At 52.6% G+C, this 17041-nt stretch overlaps 2 protein-coding genes across 2 annotated transcripts in view; both read left to right on the plus strand.

The window, feature by feature from the left end:
- The window catches only part of SHLD2 (shieldin complex subunit 2), a 133984-nt gene that overhangs the window by 97576 nt on the left and 19367 nt on the right, over positions 1–17041 (plus strand). The gene's annotated exons all lie outside the window — the stretch shown is intronic.
- EGR2 (early growth response 2) lies at positions 9079–11641 on the plus strand. The gene is made up of 2 exons (XM_026690764.2): positions 9079–9242; positions 10006–11641. The coding sequence occupies exons 1-2, from the start codon at positions 9083–9085 to the stop codon at positions 11247–11249; spliced, it is 1404 nt and encodes a 467-aa protein (XP_026546549.1). The 5' UTR covers positions 9079–9082; the 3' UTR covers positions 11250–11641.

Consider the following 17041-nt stretch of genomic DNA (forward strand, 5'->3'; position numbering starts at 1 on the left):
TTAGTTGTACCATATTCATCAGATCTATTCACTCTGTCTTTGTCTCTGCCTCTCTCTCACATAGCCCTTCTTCTCTCCCCCCCCCCCCGCCAAACAGAGAGCGGGGGAGAGAGAGGAAGACAGAGAATACAAGAGAGAGAGAGAGAGCAAGAGAGAGAGCAAGAGAGAGAGACAATGCAAGAGGGAGAAAGAGAGCAAAAGAGAGCGACCATGCAAGAGAGGGCAAGTGAGAGAGAAAGAGAGAGAGAATGCAAGAGAAAGAGAATGCAAGAGAGAGAAAGAGAGAGAGAGAAATAGAAATCACAAGAGAGAGAGAGAATGCAAGAGGGAGAAAGAGAGCAAAAGAGAGCGACCATGCAAGAGAGGGCAAGTGAGAGAGAAAGAGAGAGAGAATGCAAGAGAAAGAGAATGCAAGAGAGAGAGAGAGAAAGAGAGAGAGAAATAGAAAGCACAAGAGAGAGAGAGAATGCAAGAGGGAGAAAGAGAGCAAAAGAGAGCGACCATGCAAGAGAGGGCAAGTGAGAGAGAAAGAGAGAGAGAATGCAAGAGAAAGAGAATATAAGAGAGGGAGAGAGAAAGAGAGAGAGAAATAGAAAGCACAAGAGAGAGAGAGAGAGAAGGAGAGAGAGAGAATGCAAGAGGGAGAAAGAGAGCAAAAGAGAGTGACAATGCAAGAGAGGGCAAGTGAGAGAGAAAGAGAGAGAGAATGCAAGAGAAAGAGAATTCAAGAGAGAGAGAGAGAAAGAGAGAGAGAAATAGAAAGCACAAGAGAGAGAGAGAGAGAATGCAAGAGAGAGAATGCAAGGGGGAGGGAGAGGGAGAGAAATAGAAAGCACAAGAGAGAGAGAGAAGGAGAGAGAGAGAATGCAAGAGGGAGAAGCAAAAGAGAGCAAAAGAGAGTGACAATGCAAGAGAGGGCAAGTGAGAGAGAAAGAGAGAGAGAATGCAAGAGAAAGAATTCAAGAGAGAGAGAGAGAAGGAGAGAGAGAAATAGAAAGCACAAGAGAGAGAGAGAGAGAATGCAAGAGAGAGAATGCAAGGGGGAGGGAGAGGGAGGGAGAAGGAGAGAGAGAGAAATAGAAAGCACAAGAGAGAGAGAGAGAGAGAGGAGAGAGAGAGAATGCAAGAGGGAGAAGCAAAAGAGAGCAAAAGAGAGTGACAATGCAAGAGAGGGCAAGCGAGAGAGAAAGAGAGAGAGAATGCAAGAGAAAGAATTCAAGAGAGAGAGAGAGAAGGAGAGAGAGAAATAGAAAGCACAAGAGAGAGAGAGAGAGAATGCAAGAGAGAGAATGCAAGGGGGAGGGAGAGGGAGGGAGAAGGAGAGTGAGAGAGAGAGAGAGAGAGAGATGAGAGCAACACCAGAGTTCCAGATTCTGGCCAGATGCTTGTTTGTTCCACAGGAGCCTTCGGGAGTCTGTTCTCTCCAAACTGCCCAATGGCTTTGATCTCTTAGAGGAAGGCCCTCACTCCTTGCCTGGAGTCCATTCCCATCAGGCCTGGGTGAGCTGCCATTCCTTGCTTAATCCTGGCGGTGGTGGTTTCAAGAGTTCTTCTCCAAGCGAAAAAGTCGTGCCAGCAAGAACCGTGCCGAAAGCAGGAGCAACTGGAGGCTGAAGACCAAGGAGAAGCTGGCCCCGAGGTGGGGAAATGGGGTGAAGGATCCCAGGAAGAAAAGAGCGAACGAAAACCAATGGTCCTTCCCAGGAGCTGGTGCTGGTGCCACAGCCAACTGTCCAAGGGCATCTGGGTCCCACCACAAAGGCCTCATGGAAAAGGATCTCCGAGCTGTGCACCCACGAATAGATCTCGGGGGGCTTAAAGAATTTCTCGCCCTAATCCAGATCTTGAGCTTTCTTTCTTTTTATATTTATATGACAAAAACATCTCTCTTAATGAACAGCATGGTTCCAGGTTTTCACATTTCCACACAAACGTGGCCTTGGTTACATATTCATCTTTCCCATTTTGATTTCGTATCATCTCATTACATTTCGGATTTTCTGTCAATTTTCTCAAATATTCTTATATTCTTCAAACTTATTTTATATATTTTCTATTCACATCTTAACTTATTTTCTTTTACTTTAAACAATTCCCATAACTTCATATTCATTGTACTTTATATCTTTGTCTGTCACATTTGCCATTTCATCGCATACTCTTATTTCATTATTCCAAAAGTTCCATCTTAATTCTAATAAAAAAAGATTTCCCCCTTTAATTACTAATTTGAGTGTACCACCCCTTTGTCTTATACATCATTTAGCTAACTCCTGTTTAATTCATAATAATGATTTATCACAATAGTCACTTTTTAATTATTACCTTAAAAGTTAACAACAATAATCTCCTAACAAATAACAGAACACGTGTGCATTTTAGGCCATGGTATTTCCTGAGCTTTGATCGTTTCTTCCTAGAAATTTGAAGACTTGAGCAAGGGAAAAGTTTCCCAGATGATGTCTAGAGGTCAGTTCAAATAGAAGGATGGATGTCCATCATGCCTGGCTTCACTGAAGGCCTTGTCTATTGGTACATTTTATTCTTTGCTTATTTCTGGTGAGAAGTCTCATTCCGTCCAGAGGAATTTGCTTCTCCCCCCAAAAAAGGCTTTGAAGATCTTTTGCCCATACCCTTCCATCCAGAGATGCCATCATACATCGAAGAGGGAGAGAAAGGGTGGAATGGGAGCAGGGGAGACTGAGTGTGTGTGTGTGTTGTGGTTTGCCGGCAGCAGGTGCAGACGGCTGAGGTCTCGGAGAGCGAGGACTCAGATGAGGGACCTGCGTGTGATGCAGGGATGGGGCCAGGACCATCAGGGAGTGGAATGCTGCCTTCGGAGATTGTGGAGGCTGGCAGCAATGAGGAAGAGACCCCTGAGGAGCCTGTGCCCAGTGCGTGCAGAGCTGCTTGAAGGAAAGAGGAGCTGCAGCAGCATGGGAGTAAGGCTGCAAGGTAATGGTCCCTCCCTTAAGAGATAAAAGCCAGCTGAGAAACCGGAGTTCTTTGCAGGAAGCAAATAAGTTTTTGCACTCAAGCCTTGTGGATGTTCGGACTCTCTTAGTTGGTGTTTGGAGACTCTTTGTGTTTGAAATACTTCTTGGCAACTTTATCTAGTGTTCTTGGCAGCCTTGCACAACCTTGGCAAGGTTCTTATCAGAGACAATTAGTTTGAAACAGCCTTTTAACTGGGAAGGAACGGAATTCATAAAGAATCATTAAAAGGTTTTGCTGTTACCTCCGTTTGGACTTTGTGTCCTTGGAACAAGGTTTGGGTCAGAACAGTGTGTGTGTGTGTGTCTGTGTGTATGTCCGTGTATAGGTAGAAAAAATTAAGTGCGACTGCACAAAATCTGGGCAATGAGTTGGATGAGGCTGTGGCCAGAGCCAGAATATGTGTGTGTGTGGGGGGGCTGCCACTCAGCAACATATGGCAGCATCGGACAGGGTAGCCCCTCCTTGCTCTGCATCCAGAACTCTTCATGGTTGCATGTAGAGGGGAAAAAGTTCCTTTTTCGTGCTCACTTGCCATTCTGAGAAGAAGAAGAAGAAGAAGAAGAAGAAGAAGAAGAAGAAGAGGAGGAGGAGGAGGAGGAGGAGGAGGAGGAGGAGGAGGAGGAGGAGGAGGAGGAGGAGGAGGAAGAAGAAGAAGAAGAAGAAAAAGAAAAAGAAGAAGAAGAAGAAGAAGAAGAAGAAGAGGAGGAGGAGGAGGAGGAGGAGGAGGAGGAGGAGGAGGGAGGAGGAGGAGGAGAAGAAGAAGAAAAAGAAAAAGAAGAAGAAGAAGAAGAAGAAGAAGAAGAAGAAGAAGAAGAGGAGGAGGAGGAGGAGGAGGAGGGAGGAGGAGGAGGAGGAGGAGGAGGAAGAAGAAAAGAAGAAGAAGAAGAAGAAGAAGAAGAAGAAGAAGAAGAAGAAGAAGAAGAAGAGGAGGAGGAGGAGGAGGAGGAGGAGGAGGAGGAGGAGGAGGAGGAGGAGGAGGAGGAGGAGGAGGAGGAAAAAGAAGAAGAAGAGGAAGAGGAAGAGGAAGAGGAAGAAAAAGAAGGAGGAGGAGGAGGACTTTATTGTCATTGTACAAGTGCAACGAAACTGTGGATGCACTCCAGCAACTGTTCGCAATATAATAAACCCAGAGCACTTAAAGATGAAGATTTTAAAAAATGAGTCGATTCAGCTCAGTAAGATGTTTATATCATTTCAGTCAGAGGTGGTATATTCAGCAGGTTCTGACCAGTTCTGGAGAACCAATAGCGGAAATGTTGAGTACGCCTCCATCTATTCTCTGCCTCCCATTGAGTCCCAGCTTATCGGCTGGGTCTCCTGCACAGGAAGACGGAGCTGGAAAGCAGGTTAGTGGGGTGGGGAGGGAATGGGATTTTGCAGTATATCCTTCCCCTGCCACGCTCACCAAGCCACACCCATAGAATCGTTTGCTTGTTTGAAAAAAGTTTGCGGAAATGTTTAATAGAATTGCGTAGTGATGGTGTACAGTAATTCTAATTTGGTAGAATTTGTTCAGTTGTGCTGCGTGCTTTAAAACACTTTTTAAACCTCAGCCAGGGCAGTGATATTTAATACTTGCCTCTTGTTTTATTTTTGAACAGTTGAGCCTTTTGGCTTTTAGAAATAGGGTGAAACATTTTCTGGTGGCAGTTCATTCATTGCCCACAGGGTGGCAAGGGGAAAGAAAAGTTTTAAATCAAAGTAGAATTCTTCGAAAAGGTGAAAAAAATACCCCTCTGTTTGATATAGTTTGTGAATCCATGTTTAATTCTCATTATTGTCATTTAGCAGTGAGCAGATAGAGAAAGCAGCACAGGGATTATTGCAAAAATTTAAAATAAAAGCACCATGGAGTATAATAACAGATAACAGATAATCAGAGTTGGAAGTCCCTTATAGGTCATCTAGTCCAACCTCTCTGCCCAAGCAGGAGACCCTACACCATCTCTGACAAATGGCAGTCATTGGACTGCCATTTGTCTCTTCTTGAAAGTCTCAAGTGATGAAGCTCCCACAACTTCAGAGGGCAACTTCTGTTCCATCGGTTGATTATTCTCACTGTCAGAAAGTTTGTGCTTATTTCCAGGTTGAATCTCTCCTTGTTCAGTTTCCATCCATTGTTCCTTGTCTGGCCTTCAGGTGCCTTGGAAAATAGCTTGACTCCCTTCTCTCTGTGGCAGCCACTCAAATATTGGAAGACTGCTCTCCTGTCTCCCCTGGTCCTTCTCTTCCCTAGACTAGCCATGACCAGTTCCTGCAACCATTCATTGTGTGTTTTACCCTCCAGTCCCCTAAATCATCCTGGTTGCTCTTCTCTGTATTTTTTCTAGAGTCTCAACATCTTTTTTATAATGTGGTGACCAAAACTGGATGCAGTACTGTAGGTGAGGCCTTACTAAGGCTTTATAGGGTGACATTAGTACCTCACTTGATCTAATAAAACATAGATTGAACCAGGGAGCATAAGTGATGCTACAAGAGTAACGGAGCAGATGTGTGATTGGACACACAAGGGATTTGTCTTGGTGCAAATGCTCCCAGTGTACATAAAAGAAAAGATACATTCGTCAAGAGTCCAGAATCATCAGATACAACACTTAATGATAGTCATAGGGTACAATAAGCAATCAAATCATACTAGGAAACAGTCAATATAAATTGTAAGGAAACAAGCAACAAAGTTACAGTCATACAGTCACAAGTGGGAGGGGATGGGTGATAGGAGTGATGAGAAGATTAATGTAATAATAGTGCAGACTTTGTAAATAGTTGGATAGTGTTGAGGGAATTATTTGTTTAGCAGAGTGATGGCATTTGGGAAAAAACTCTCCTTGTGTCCAGTTGTTCTGGTGTGCAGTGCTCGATAGCATCGTTTTGAGGGAAGGAGTTGAAACAGTTTATGTGAGGGGTCTGTAAATGTTTTCACAGCCCTCTTTTTGACTTGTGCAGTATGTAGGTCCTCAATTGAAGGCAGGTGGGTAGTAATTATTTTTTCTGCAGTCCTAATTACTCTCTGGAGTCTGTGTCTGTCCTGTTGGGTTGCAGAACCAAAGCAGACAGTTATAGAGGTGCAGATGACAGACTCAATCATTCTTCTGTAGAACTGGATCAGCAGCTCCTTGGGCAGTTTGAGCTTTCTGAGTTGGCGCAGGAAGAACATTCTTTGTTGTGCTTTTTTGATGATGTTTTTGATGTTAGGTGTCCATTTTAGGTCTTGTGATGTAGTAGAACCTAGAAATTTGAAGGTCTCTACTGTTGATACTGTGTTGTCTAATATTGTAAGAGATATTGTAAGAGATAAAAAGATATTATAGTGGTACAATATATATAAAGGAGTGTGTGTGTGTGTGTGTGTGTGTATGTAATTAAAATGTATGTAAAGTATATGTATAACAATACCGAAAAGTTGCAAAGAATGAAAATGGTGTTATAAAATGAGGAAAATTGTTTAATAAAAATATTTAATGAAAGAGAAAGAAGAAGAAGCCAGATACTTTTGGAGACTGGCAGGGCCTCCCAAGGCAAAGGCTCCGTGGGCAGGGAGGGGGGGAGGGCGCTTAGGGTTCCAGCCAACGAGCAGCAGCTGACCCGAGGAGACTGGAGGGAGGCAGCTCCCAGCAGGGTCCCGGAGCGCTCCGTTGCCAAGCCAGGTGGCCTCTTCCTTGCAGCACGTGGGAGTCCCTGGAAAGCCAGAGAAGATGGCCGGCTTCCAACCACCTTTTGCAGGGGCCAGCCTGGGAAATCCGGATCGCGAACCTCAGCCCTTTCCGCATCTAGCGCAGTTCTGGCAAGCCGGGTGCAACTCGGGTCTCGGCACCTCCGCCCGGAGCTTTCCCAAAGTGAGAGACGGATCGGGCCCCGCCAGCGTCACCTCGCAGCCACCCAGGTGGGGTGAGGCGGAGGGACAGAGAAAGAGAGAAGGAGGGAGAAAGGAGGAGAGAGAATGAATGGGAGAGAGAAGGAGGGAGGGGGAGAAGAGAGAGAGAGAGAGAAGGAGGGAGAAAGGAGGAGAGAAAATGAATGGGAGAGAGAAGGAGGGAGGGGGAGAAAGAGAGAGAGAGAGAGAAGGAGGGAGAAAGGAGGAGAGAAAATGAACAGGAGAGAGAAGGAGGGAGGGGGAGAGAGAGAGAGAGAGAGAGAGAAGGAGGGAGAAAGGAGGAGAGAGAATGAACGGGAGAGAGAAGGAGGGAGGGGGAGAAAGAGAGAGAGAGAGAGAGAAGGAGGGGGAGAGAGAGGAGGGGGAGAGAGGAAGGAGGAAAGAGAGAGAGAACGAGAATGAAAGGGGAGAGAGGGAGGGAGGGAGAGAGAGCGAGAGAGCGATAGAGAGAGCGGGGAGAGAATGAAAGAGAGAGGGAAGGAGATGGAGATAACAGGCCAGGGAGTCAGCAAGAACGGCGAGCGCTCGCCCTCTCCGACGCACCAGCGCGGAGCCCGGAGTAGCGGCATCGGAGCTGGCGGAGAAGACGCAGCGACTCCCCGGGTGACAGAGGGCGATCGGCCTCCCTGGGTCGCCCGCCCTTCCTTTTCCCTACGATCCGTTTTCCCAATTCCTCCGCCCGGGCGGGGGACCGCCGCTTCCCCGCGGGCCGAGCCCTTCTAAGACTCGCCGGCGGCAGGGCTCGGTTTGAAGCCCAGCCTAACTCAGCCTGCCCGAGACGGGCGGAAGGAGGAGGCGCGTCGCCGATGAGTCAAAGGGAGAGAGCGCCTCTGAGCATGCGAAGACGGCCCCTTCTTTGGGAGAAGGAACAGACAACTGGGTAGTAGTAGTAAAAGTATAGTAGTAGGAATGGTAGTAGTAGGAGTAGGAGTAGTAGCGGGAGGAGGAGGAGAGTAATAGTAGTAGCAGGAGTAGGCATAGTAATAGGAGTAGTAGGACTAGGAGTAGCTGGAGGAGGAGGAGTAGGGATAGTAGGAGTAGGTGTAGTAATAGTAGTAGGACTAGGACTAGCAGTAGTAGCAGGAGTAGTAGTAATAGGGAAAGTAGGAGTAGGCATAGTAATAGTAGTAGGACTAGGAGTAGCAGGAGGAGTAATAGGGATAGTAGGAGTAGGTGTAGTAATAGGAGTAGTAGTAGTAAGAAGAGAAGGAGGAGGAGGAGGCTGGGTGTTTAGGAAGCCCGCGGGAGACGCGCTCAGCCTCCGGGACTCCCCGGAGAAAAAGCTGCGCCCGGTAGTAGCAGCACGTGCGGAAGTCAGCCAGCCGGCTCCGCTGCAGGAAGCCTTCCCGGCCAACCGGGAGCTGTCCAGCAGGCGGCTTGGCTGGGCCCGTTCCCGGGCTCCGGCTCTCCGAGCGCCGCCGCCGCCGCCGCCGCTCCCTCGGCCGCTCAACGCCCCTCGCCCAGGCGGCGCTGGGGGGCTCTGGTCTTGGGACGGGGGTCATGGGAGGGAGAGGCAGCCCACCCCGTGAGCCGAGAGGGAGGGACGGGCGGGCGAGCAGGCGAGGGAGGTGGCGCGTCTCGGCCTCGGCCGCCCCCGCTTTTCTCTCCGGAAGGCTGCCGCGAAAAAGGCAGGCAGGCGCGGGTGCGGAGCCGGATGCTGCCCTTGTTTGGCGGGGCTCGCCGGCCTTTTCCCCGCCTCTCCGGCCCGGAGTCGGCAACCCACCCTGCCCGCCTGGGGTCTGCAGCCCCGACCCGCCTGGAGATGGAGCAGCAGCAGCCCCTGGGGTGGGGCGTGGGTGGGTGGGAGGCTGCTGATGGGCCCCGTGACGGCGAGCCCCCGCCCTTCCCCTCTTCCTCAGTCCTTATATGGGCAGTGACGTCGCGGCATTCACGGCCGCCCCCATAAATACTTGGAGCCGACTTTGCAGTTTGCGCGGAGCCGCGAGGGGTCCGAAGGGCGCAGCGAGGCACGGGGAGCGCTTCTAAGCCCCACTGGCGGCGCTTGGCCAATGTGGGCCCTACCACCACCACCACCTGTCTCCCAGGAGCCCTGCCCTCCCTCCCTCCCTCCCCTCAAGACTTACTCCCTAGATAAGCATCTCAGCCCCATTCGGGAGGGGAAACACGGGACGAGCCCTTCCCGGGAGGAATAAGCGGCCCCTGGACCAGGCCGGGGTGGGCTGGGGGGTGGGGGTCTTCACTCCAAGGATGACCGCCAAGGCGGTGGACAAAATCCCCGTCACCCTCAGCGGGCTGGTGCACCTGCCCGAAGGCCTTTACCCCACGGAAGACGTGGCCGGCGCTCTGCCGGCGTCGGCCATCGGCTTCCCCACTGTTGACCTGGGCGCACCGTTTGATCAGCTGAGCGGTAAGTTTTCCCCCCACCCTTCTCTCCCCCCCACCCCAGGCCCCTTCGGCCTTTGCATGAGGGAAGGGGGGTGAGGGAAACGGTGGCGGGGACACCCACGGGGCGGGGGGGGGGGCGGACAAAGCATAAGTGGACGGGGCGGCCGGACTCCCGCGCCCACCTGCGGAGCCTTGCGGAGCGGCGGACTTGAAGTAGCGGCTTGCGCTGGAGCCTTTGGAAAGCGGAGGCACGCTGGTTCCCCCCCCTCCTCCGCTCCCCAAAGGCCGGACCGGTGAGAGACTCCCGCCCAAGAAGCTGAGGCGAGCGAGCAAAAGCTTCCAACTACTAGTAGTAATCCCTTGGCGGACTTCGGTCCCGGGCCGCCCAAGGATCTGAGAGCCGGATCTTGGGCTTTTTCTCGTGGGGTCAGCTCAAAAGAAGCTCTGTTTGCCCCTAAGGGTCGGAACTACTTGAGAGCTTGTAGGATCGGGCGCAGGGAAAGGACCTCCGCCTGGAGGGCCAGGGCACCTACCCGAGCGTTTAATCGGCTAAACGGAAAAGGAGCGGGCACAGGGCTTGGAGAACTTGAAACCCTCTTGGGCCCCCGGGGCTTTTTTGGTCACACTCCCCGTCCCGTTCCCGATCTCCCCGCGTAGCCCTCGGGAGAGACCACAAGCCTCAAACGCACCGCGATCCTAAGTTGCCCCAGCAGCGCAGGCTGCCTGGCCGCTGGGGGTCCCGATGCGCGGGGCTGACCCGACTTTCTCTTCCCTCCGTCCTCCAGATGGCCTGATCGGGACGGATATGAGCGACAAGCGAGCGCTGGACTTGCAATACGCCTGCAGCGGGTTCGCGCCGCCGCCGCCGCGCAGCCAATCCTTCACCTACATGGGCAAGTTCTCCATCGACCCGCAGTATCCCGGCGCCAGCTGCTACGCGGCCGACGGCATCCTCAACCTGGTGAGCGCCGGCATCCTGCAGGGAGTGGCAGCTCCATCGACTGCACCCCCGGTCTCCGCTGCAGCTGTTCCATCATCCACCGCCTCCGTTGGAACCCCCGGGGGCCACGGGTGCGCCATGGCGCTGGCCGCCGGTGACCTGGAGCATCTCTACTCGCCGCCACCGCCTCCGCCTTACTCCTCCTGCGGGGAGCTTTATCAAGCCCAGGCGCAACAGCCGGCGCCGTCGGACGGCTCCTCGCCCTTCCTGGCCGCCTCGACGGGGCCCTATCCACCGCCCCCTTCCTACCACCACTCCCCCAAGAACGTGGGGTCTGTGGGAGCCGACCCCGCCGGCCTCTTCTCCATGATCCCGGAGTACGCGGGCTTCTTCCAGCCGCCGCCCCCGCCCCCGCCGCCGCCGCCCCCGCCGTGCAGCCAGCGCGACTTCCACGGCCCGCCCGAGCGCAAACCTTTCCCCTGCGCGCTAGACTCGGTGCGCGCCCCGCCGCCGCTCACACCGCTCTCCACCATCCGCAACTTCACGCTGGGTGGCCCTCCGAGCGGACTGAGCGACGGACCCTCCTCGGGGACAGCGATCAGTGCGCGCTTGGCGCCGGGCGCCTACGGGGGTCCGGGCAGCCTGCCGCTGCGCCCCATCCTGAGGCCGCGCAAGTACCCCAACCGGCCCAGCAAGACCCCGGTGCACGAGCGGCCCTACCCGTGCCCGGCCGAGGGCTGCGACCGCCGCTTCTCGCGCTCCGACGAACTGACCCGCCACATCCGCATCCACACGGGCCACAAGCCCTTCCAGTGCCGCATCTGCATGCGCAACTTCAGCCGCAGCGACCACCTCACCACCCACATCCGCACCCACACCGGCGAGAAGCCCTTCGCCTGCGACTTCTGCGGCAGGAAGTTCGCCCGCAGCGACGAGCGCAAACGCCACACCAAGATCCACCTGCGCCAGAAGGAGCGCAAGGTCGCCGGGGCAGCAGCCGCCGCCGCCGCCGCCGGGGCCCCTCAATCGACGCCCGGCCCCGGCGCAACTGGCCTGCCTTCGTGCGGAGCCCGGACGCGGACGCCCTGAAGCTCCGGGCGGCTGATCTCCCGCTTAGGCAGGGGGGGGTTGGACTAGATGACCAAAAGGTCCCTTCCAACTCTGATGATCTGTTATCTGGTTTTCGCGCACCGGGATTGCTGCGCCTGAACCCCGCGCTCACCTCCCCCGGCCGGTAACCGCGGAAGCTGCTCCGGGGGAGCGCTTGGGAAGCGCCGCCTGGGGAAATGGGGGAACTCTACTCCGGAGGAAGCGGAGAGGGGCAGCCGGCGACGGGCCAGCAAGGAACGGAGGGAGGACTGCGTGCACTTTAGAAGCCGGGAGCCGAAGGACTGGCGCGGCGCAAGAGCGGGGAGCGCGCCTCGCGCAACTCTCCGTCGTCGGGACGGCTGCGGAAAAGGTTTTACTTGAAAAATCGGCGTCGGACAGAGACAGAAGAGCGAGTGCAATGGGGGCTGGGCGAGACAGGAGGCAATATTTATTCCTCTGCGGGTGGGTGGGGGGGAAAATCCCTTCTTTAAAAATAAGTCAACTTTTCTCCTCCTCCCACTACGGAGCAGCAATTGTTTCCCCTTGGCTACATTTTCCTGCGCGTTCTTGGAAACATCATTCATAGCTCCTGGGGCTGAAGGCGCCTCTTTTCTCCTGCTCTCTCTTGCTTTCATTTTCTCTCTCTTCTCTCTCTCTCTTGCCCTCTCTTGCATTCTTTTTCTCTCTCTTCTCTCTCTCTTTCATTCTCTCTCTTGCATTCTCTCTCTCTTTCTCTCTCTCTTGCATTCTCTCTCTCCTGCTCTCTCTCCTGCTCTTTCTTTCTTTCTTTCTCTCTCTCTCTCTCTCTCTTTCTTGCCCTCTCTTGCATTCTCTCTCCCTCCCTCCCTCCCTCTCCCTCTCCCTCTCTCTCTCCCCTTCCAACTCTGATTATCTGTTATCTGTTATCCGGGGTGCAGCTCCGTAACTTTTCCGAGATGTCCTTGATGCCTTTTTAAATATGTGGACTGTGGCTGCATGTTAAATTGGTTGCCTTATTAATCCTGGGGGAGGGCAGGGAGGGGAGGAAGGGCAGGTTTTAATCATGAACAGAGGGGGGGGGGGTCAAGAAAAGTTTCTAACCTGTTAAATAAGAATTGCGTAGTTCTCTCTCTTAATATTCCCATTTTTATAAAAGGAGAGGGAAAAACAGTCTATTTTTGTATGCACTGGAGATTTCCCCCCACCCCCACAAACTGACTTATTAAATGTTGCTTTTGTGGAATATAATAATTAAAAAGAATGGCAAAATATAAATCGTTTTTCAAGGTAGCATGGAATGTCTGAGTCAATGGTTTGAAAAAGAAAAAAAGTCATCTAAGAAGACACAATTGCTAACTTCTTCCCTCTCTCTCTCCCTTCCCCCGCCCCACAAGTAAATCAGTATTGTGAATACGATGGAACTAAAATGATTTCTGTAGAAAAGGAGAACCAAACTGTCCCGGGTGGGAGCAATGTAGCCACCAACAGATGCTGTTGTAGAGCTTGTGGGGAAGACAAGAGAAAGAGAGAGCATGAGAGAGAGACAGAGAGAGGAGGGTGAGGAGGAAGGAAGAGAGAGAGGAGGGGGAGAGAGAGACAGACAGAGGGAGGGAGAGAGGGAGGGGGAGAGACAGAGACAGAAGGAGGGAGAGGGAAGAGGGAGGGAGAGAGAGAGAGACAGAGACAGAGAGAAAGAGGGAGGGAGGGAGGGAGAGACAGACAGATAGAGAGACAGAGACAGATGGAAGGAGGGAAGGAGGGAGGGAGAGACAGAGGAGAGGGAGGGAGAGAGGGAGAGACACAGAGACAGAGCGAAAGAGAGAGAGGGAGGGAGACAGAGAGACAGGGAGGAGAGAGAGGGAGGGAGAGACAGACAGATAGAGAGACAGAGACAGATGGAAGGAGGGAAGGAGGGAGGGAGAGACAGAGGGAGGGAGAGAGGGAGAGACACAGAGACAGAGCGAAAGAGAGAGAGGGAGGGAGACAGAGAGAGACAGGGAGGGAGAGAGGGAGGGAGAGACAGGGAGAGGGAGGGAGAGAGGGAGAGACACAGAGACAGACAGAGAGAAAGAGTGGGAGGGAGGGAGGAGGAGAGGGACAGAGACAGACAGACAGACAGACAGAGGAAGGGAGGGAAGGAGGGAGAGAGACAGAGACAGAGAGAAAGAGAGAGAGGGAGGGAGACAGAGAGAGACAGGGAGGGAGAGAGGGAGGGAGAGACAGGGAGAGGGAGGGAGAGAGGGAGAGACACAGAGACAGACAGAGAGAAAGAGTGGGAGGGAGGGAGGGAGAGGGACAGAGACAGACAGACAGACAGACAGACAGAGGAAGGGAGGGAAGGAGGGAGAGAGACAGAGACAGAGAGAAAGAGAGAGAGGGAGGGAGACAGAAACGGAGGGAGGGAGAGAGGGAGGGAGGGAGAGACAGAGACAGACAGAGACAGAGGAAGGGAGGGAAGGAGAGAGGGAGACAGACAGATGCAGAGAGAGAGACAGAGACAGAGAGAAAGAGAGGGGGGGAGGGAGGGAGGGGAGGGAGAGAGAGAGAAAGAGAAATATGCTTCCTGCAAAGCTTCTCTTTGCAAAAAAGTCAATAAGAAAGAAAGAATTTCTTGTCTTCCAGCATTTAATCCCATTTAGCTCTGGAAACTCTCAGAAGATGCTGTCATTATTATTATTATTATCCCCAGCTCCTTTTATCTGAATTTATAGCCAGGAGGATGATACCCAAGTAGGGTTTGCAGAGCATGTTGGGTTAAAGGTGGTTAGCCAACTGATAGCTCAGGAGGGGGTGGCCATCCAGGTCAGAGGCTGCTTTCACAGACCAGGGGTTAACTTGGGTTAATACGGGGTTCTCCAAACTTGGCAACTTGAAGACTTGTGGCCTTCAGCTCCCAGAATTCCCCAGCCAGCATAGCTGACTCAGGAATTCTGGGAATGGAAGTCCACAAGTCTGTTGCTAAATTGCTAAGTCTGGAGATACATGCAGAGTCAAATTCAAACTCCCCATCTCTGTCTAAGCCACACGTTTCCCACTGTACCATTTGTCTCTCTTGGAAATGCCTTCCCGGGTTCTCTGGGTCCTGCAGCACTGAGCCAACCTCTGCCCCACAGAAAAAGGGAGATCACGCAAACCCAGCCCGGCTTGGAACTGATCAGGCCGGGATAGGAGACCACCAGGAAAAGCCGTGCCCGAAGGAGAAAGCGGGAGGAAGCCCTTTGGGAGGATGCCAGGAGCCACCTCCACACAGAACTGCAGCTGAAAGTCACACACCACAGAACGTTTCCCCGGAGTCCAGCCTGGCTCCCTAGGACAACGGTCCCCAAACTTGGCAGCTTTAGGACGGGTGGACTTCAACTCCCAGAATTCTCCAGCCAGCATAAAGAATCACGAAAAGGTTTTGCTGTCACCTCCGTTTGGTGTTTGTTTCCTTGGAACAAGGTGGAGTCACTCCCGAGTACGCCCTCCTCCCCTCGGAGGTTTCCCTTCAACCCCGTTGGACCCAGATAGAGGCAGCCTTGCACTGCCTTGTTCTGCCCCTCACCCCACAGCCATCCCCTCTGCCCTCCAAGGCCATCCAAAGCCCCACCTCCCCGCTCCTGCCTTTCCCAACTGTGTAGTGTCAAACTCAGGAGTTAGCTTTTATTTATCTTATTTATTTTAGTTTAGTTTAGTCAAGCATGCATGAGAAAAGAAGTCTTAAGTATGAACATAACCAGGGTGGGATTCAAAAATTTTTTTACTACTGGTTTTGTGGGAGTGGCTTGGTGGGCGTGGCAGGGGAAGGATACTGCAAACTCCCCATTCCCTCCCCACTCCACTAACCTGCTTTCCAGCTCCATTCTCCTTTGCAGGGCAACCAAAGGAGACCCAGCCGATCAGCTGGGACTCGATGGGAGGCAGAGAAGAGATGGGGGCGGGGCCAGTCAGAAGTGGGATTTGCTGGTTTTCCAAACTTCACAAAATTTCTGCTACCGGTTCTCCAGAATTGGTCAGAACCTGCTGAATACCGCCCAGTGGTGGGATTCAAAAAGTTTTTACCACCAGTTCGGTGGGCATGGCTTGGTGGGCGCGCTTTGCATGCACACACACAGACTTTGCGTGCATGCATGCACCAAAGGTTGACTTTGCGCTGACGCAGAAGGGTTCCAACTCACCTCCTGCGAGCCTGCACGATCCCGGTCACTTCAGCAGCTGCCGTGCAGCTGCACTTCTGTGCCACGCAAAGCAGCTGCACTTCAAAAGCAGAGGATGAAGGTGAGGACGGGAGCCCAGGCAGGCAGAGTGGCAGAGAGAACTGGTTCAGTCTCCGCTGCTCATTGCCACTACCAGCTCGGCCAAACCGGGCCAAACAGGTAGAATACCACCTCTGAACATCACATATAAACATATAAACTGGTAGAAGTATATACACTGCTCAAAAAAAATAAAGGGAACACAAAAATAAGACATCCTAGAGCTGAATGAATGAAATGTTCTTATTAAATACTTTGTTCGTTACGTAGTTGAATGTGCTGACCACAAAAACACACACAAATTATCAATGGAAATCAAATTTAGCAACCCATGGAGGTCTGGATTTGGAGTTACACTCAAAATTAAAGTGGAAAAAAAACACTACAGGCTGATCCAACTTTGATGTAATGTCCTTAAAACAAGTCAAAATGAGGCTCAGTAGTGTGTGTGGCCTCCACGTGCCTGTATGACCTCCCTACAACGCCTGGGCATGCTCCTGATGAGGTGGCGGATGGTCTTCTGAGGGATCTCCTCCCACACCTGGACTAAAGCATCCCCCAACTCCTGGATAGTCTGTGGTGCAAGGTGGCGTTGGTGGATGGAGCAAGACATGATGTCCCAGATGTGCTCAATTGGATTCAAGTCTGGGGAACGGGCGGGCCAGTCCATAGCATCAATGCCTTCATCTTGCAGGAACTGCTGACACACTCCAGCCACATGAGGTCTAGCATTGTCTTGCATTAGGAGGAACCCAGGGCCAACCGCACCAGCAAATGGTCTCACAAGGGGTCTGAGGATCTCATCTCGGTACCTAATGGCAGTCAGTCTACCTCTGGCGAGCACATGGAGGGCTATGCCACTGCCAAACCGGTCATGCTGGAGGATGTTGCAGGCAGCAGAACGTTCTCCACGGCGTCTCCAGACCCTGTCACGTCTGTCACATGTGCTCAGTGTGAACCTGCTTCCATCTGTGAAGAGCACAGGGCACCAGTGGTGAATGTGCCAATCTTGGTGTTCTCTGGCAAATGCCAAACGTCCTGCACGGTGTTGGGCTGTAAGCACAACCCCCACCTGTGGACGTCGGGCCCTCATACCACCCTCATGGAGTCTGTTTTTGGCCATTTGAGCAGCCACATGCACATTTGTGGCCCGCTGGAGGTCATTTTGCAGGGCTCTGGCAGTGCTCCTCCTGTCCCTCCTTGCACAAAGGCGGAGGTAGCGGTCCTGATGCTGGGTTGTTGCCCTCCTATGGCCTCCTCCACGTCTCCTGATGTACTGGCCTGTCCTCCTGGTTGCGCCTCCATGCTCTGGATACTACGCTGACAGACACAGCAAACCTTGCCACAGCTCGCATTGATGTGCTATCCTGGATGAGCTGCACTACCTGAGCCACTTGTGTGGGTTGTAGACTCCGTCTCATGCTACCACTAGAGTGAAAGCACCGCCAGCATTCAAAAGTGACCGAACCATCAGCCAGAAAGCATAGGAACTGAGAAGTGGTCTGTGGTCACCACCTGCAGAACCACTCCTTTATTGGGGATGTCTTGCTAACTGCCTCTGCTTTCCACCTGTTGTCT

This window comes from Notechis scutatus, chromosome 4 (genome assembly GCF_049901735.1).
Source record: "Notechis scutatus isolate UNSWTSFEM ecotype Mainland chromosome 4, rNotScu1.2, whole genome shotgun sequence".
NCBI classification, from domain to species: Eukaryota; Metazoa; Chordata; class Lepidosauria; order Squamata; family Elapidae; genus Notechis; species Notechis scutatus.

Bases quoted from the DNA above. Each gene is read 5' to 3' on its own strand.
- EGR2 (XM_026690764.2), top strand. From the start codon at position 9,083: ATGACCGCCAAGGCGGTGGACAAAATCCCCGTCACCCTCAGCGGGCTG. The intron at 9,243-10,005 runs GTAAGTTTTCCC...TCCGTCCTCCAG, and splicing joins ACCGTTTGATCAGCTGAGCG to ATGGCCTGATCGGGACGGAT.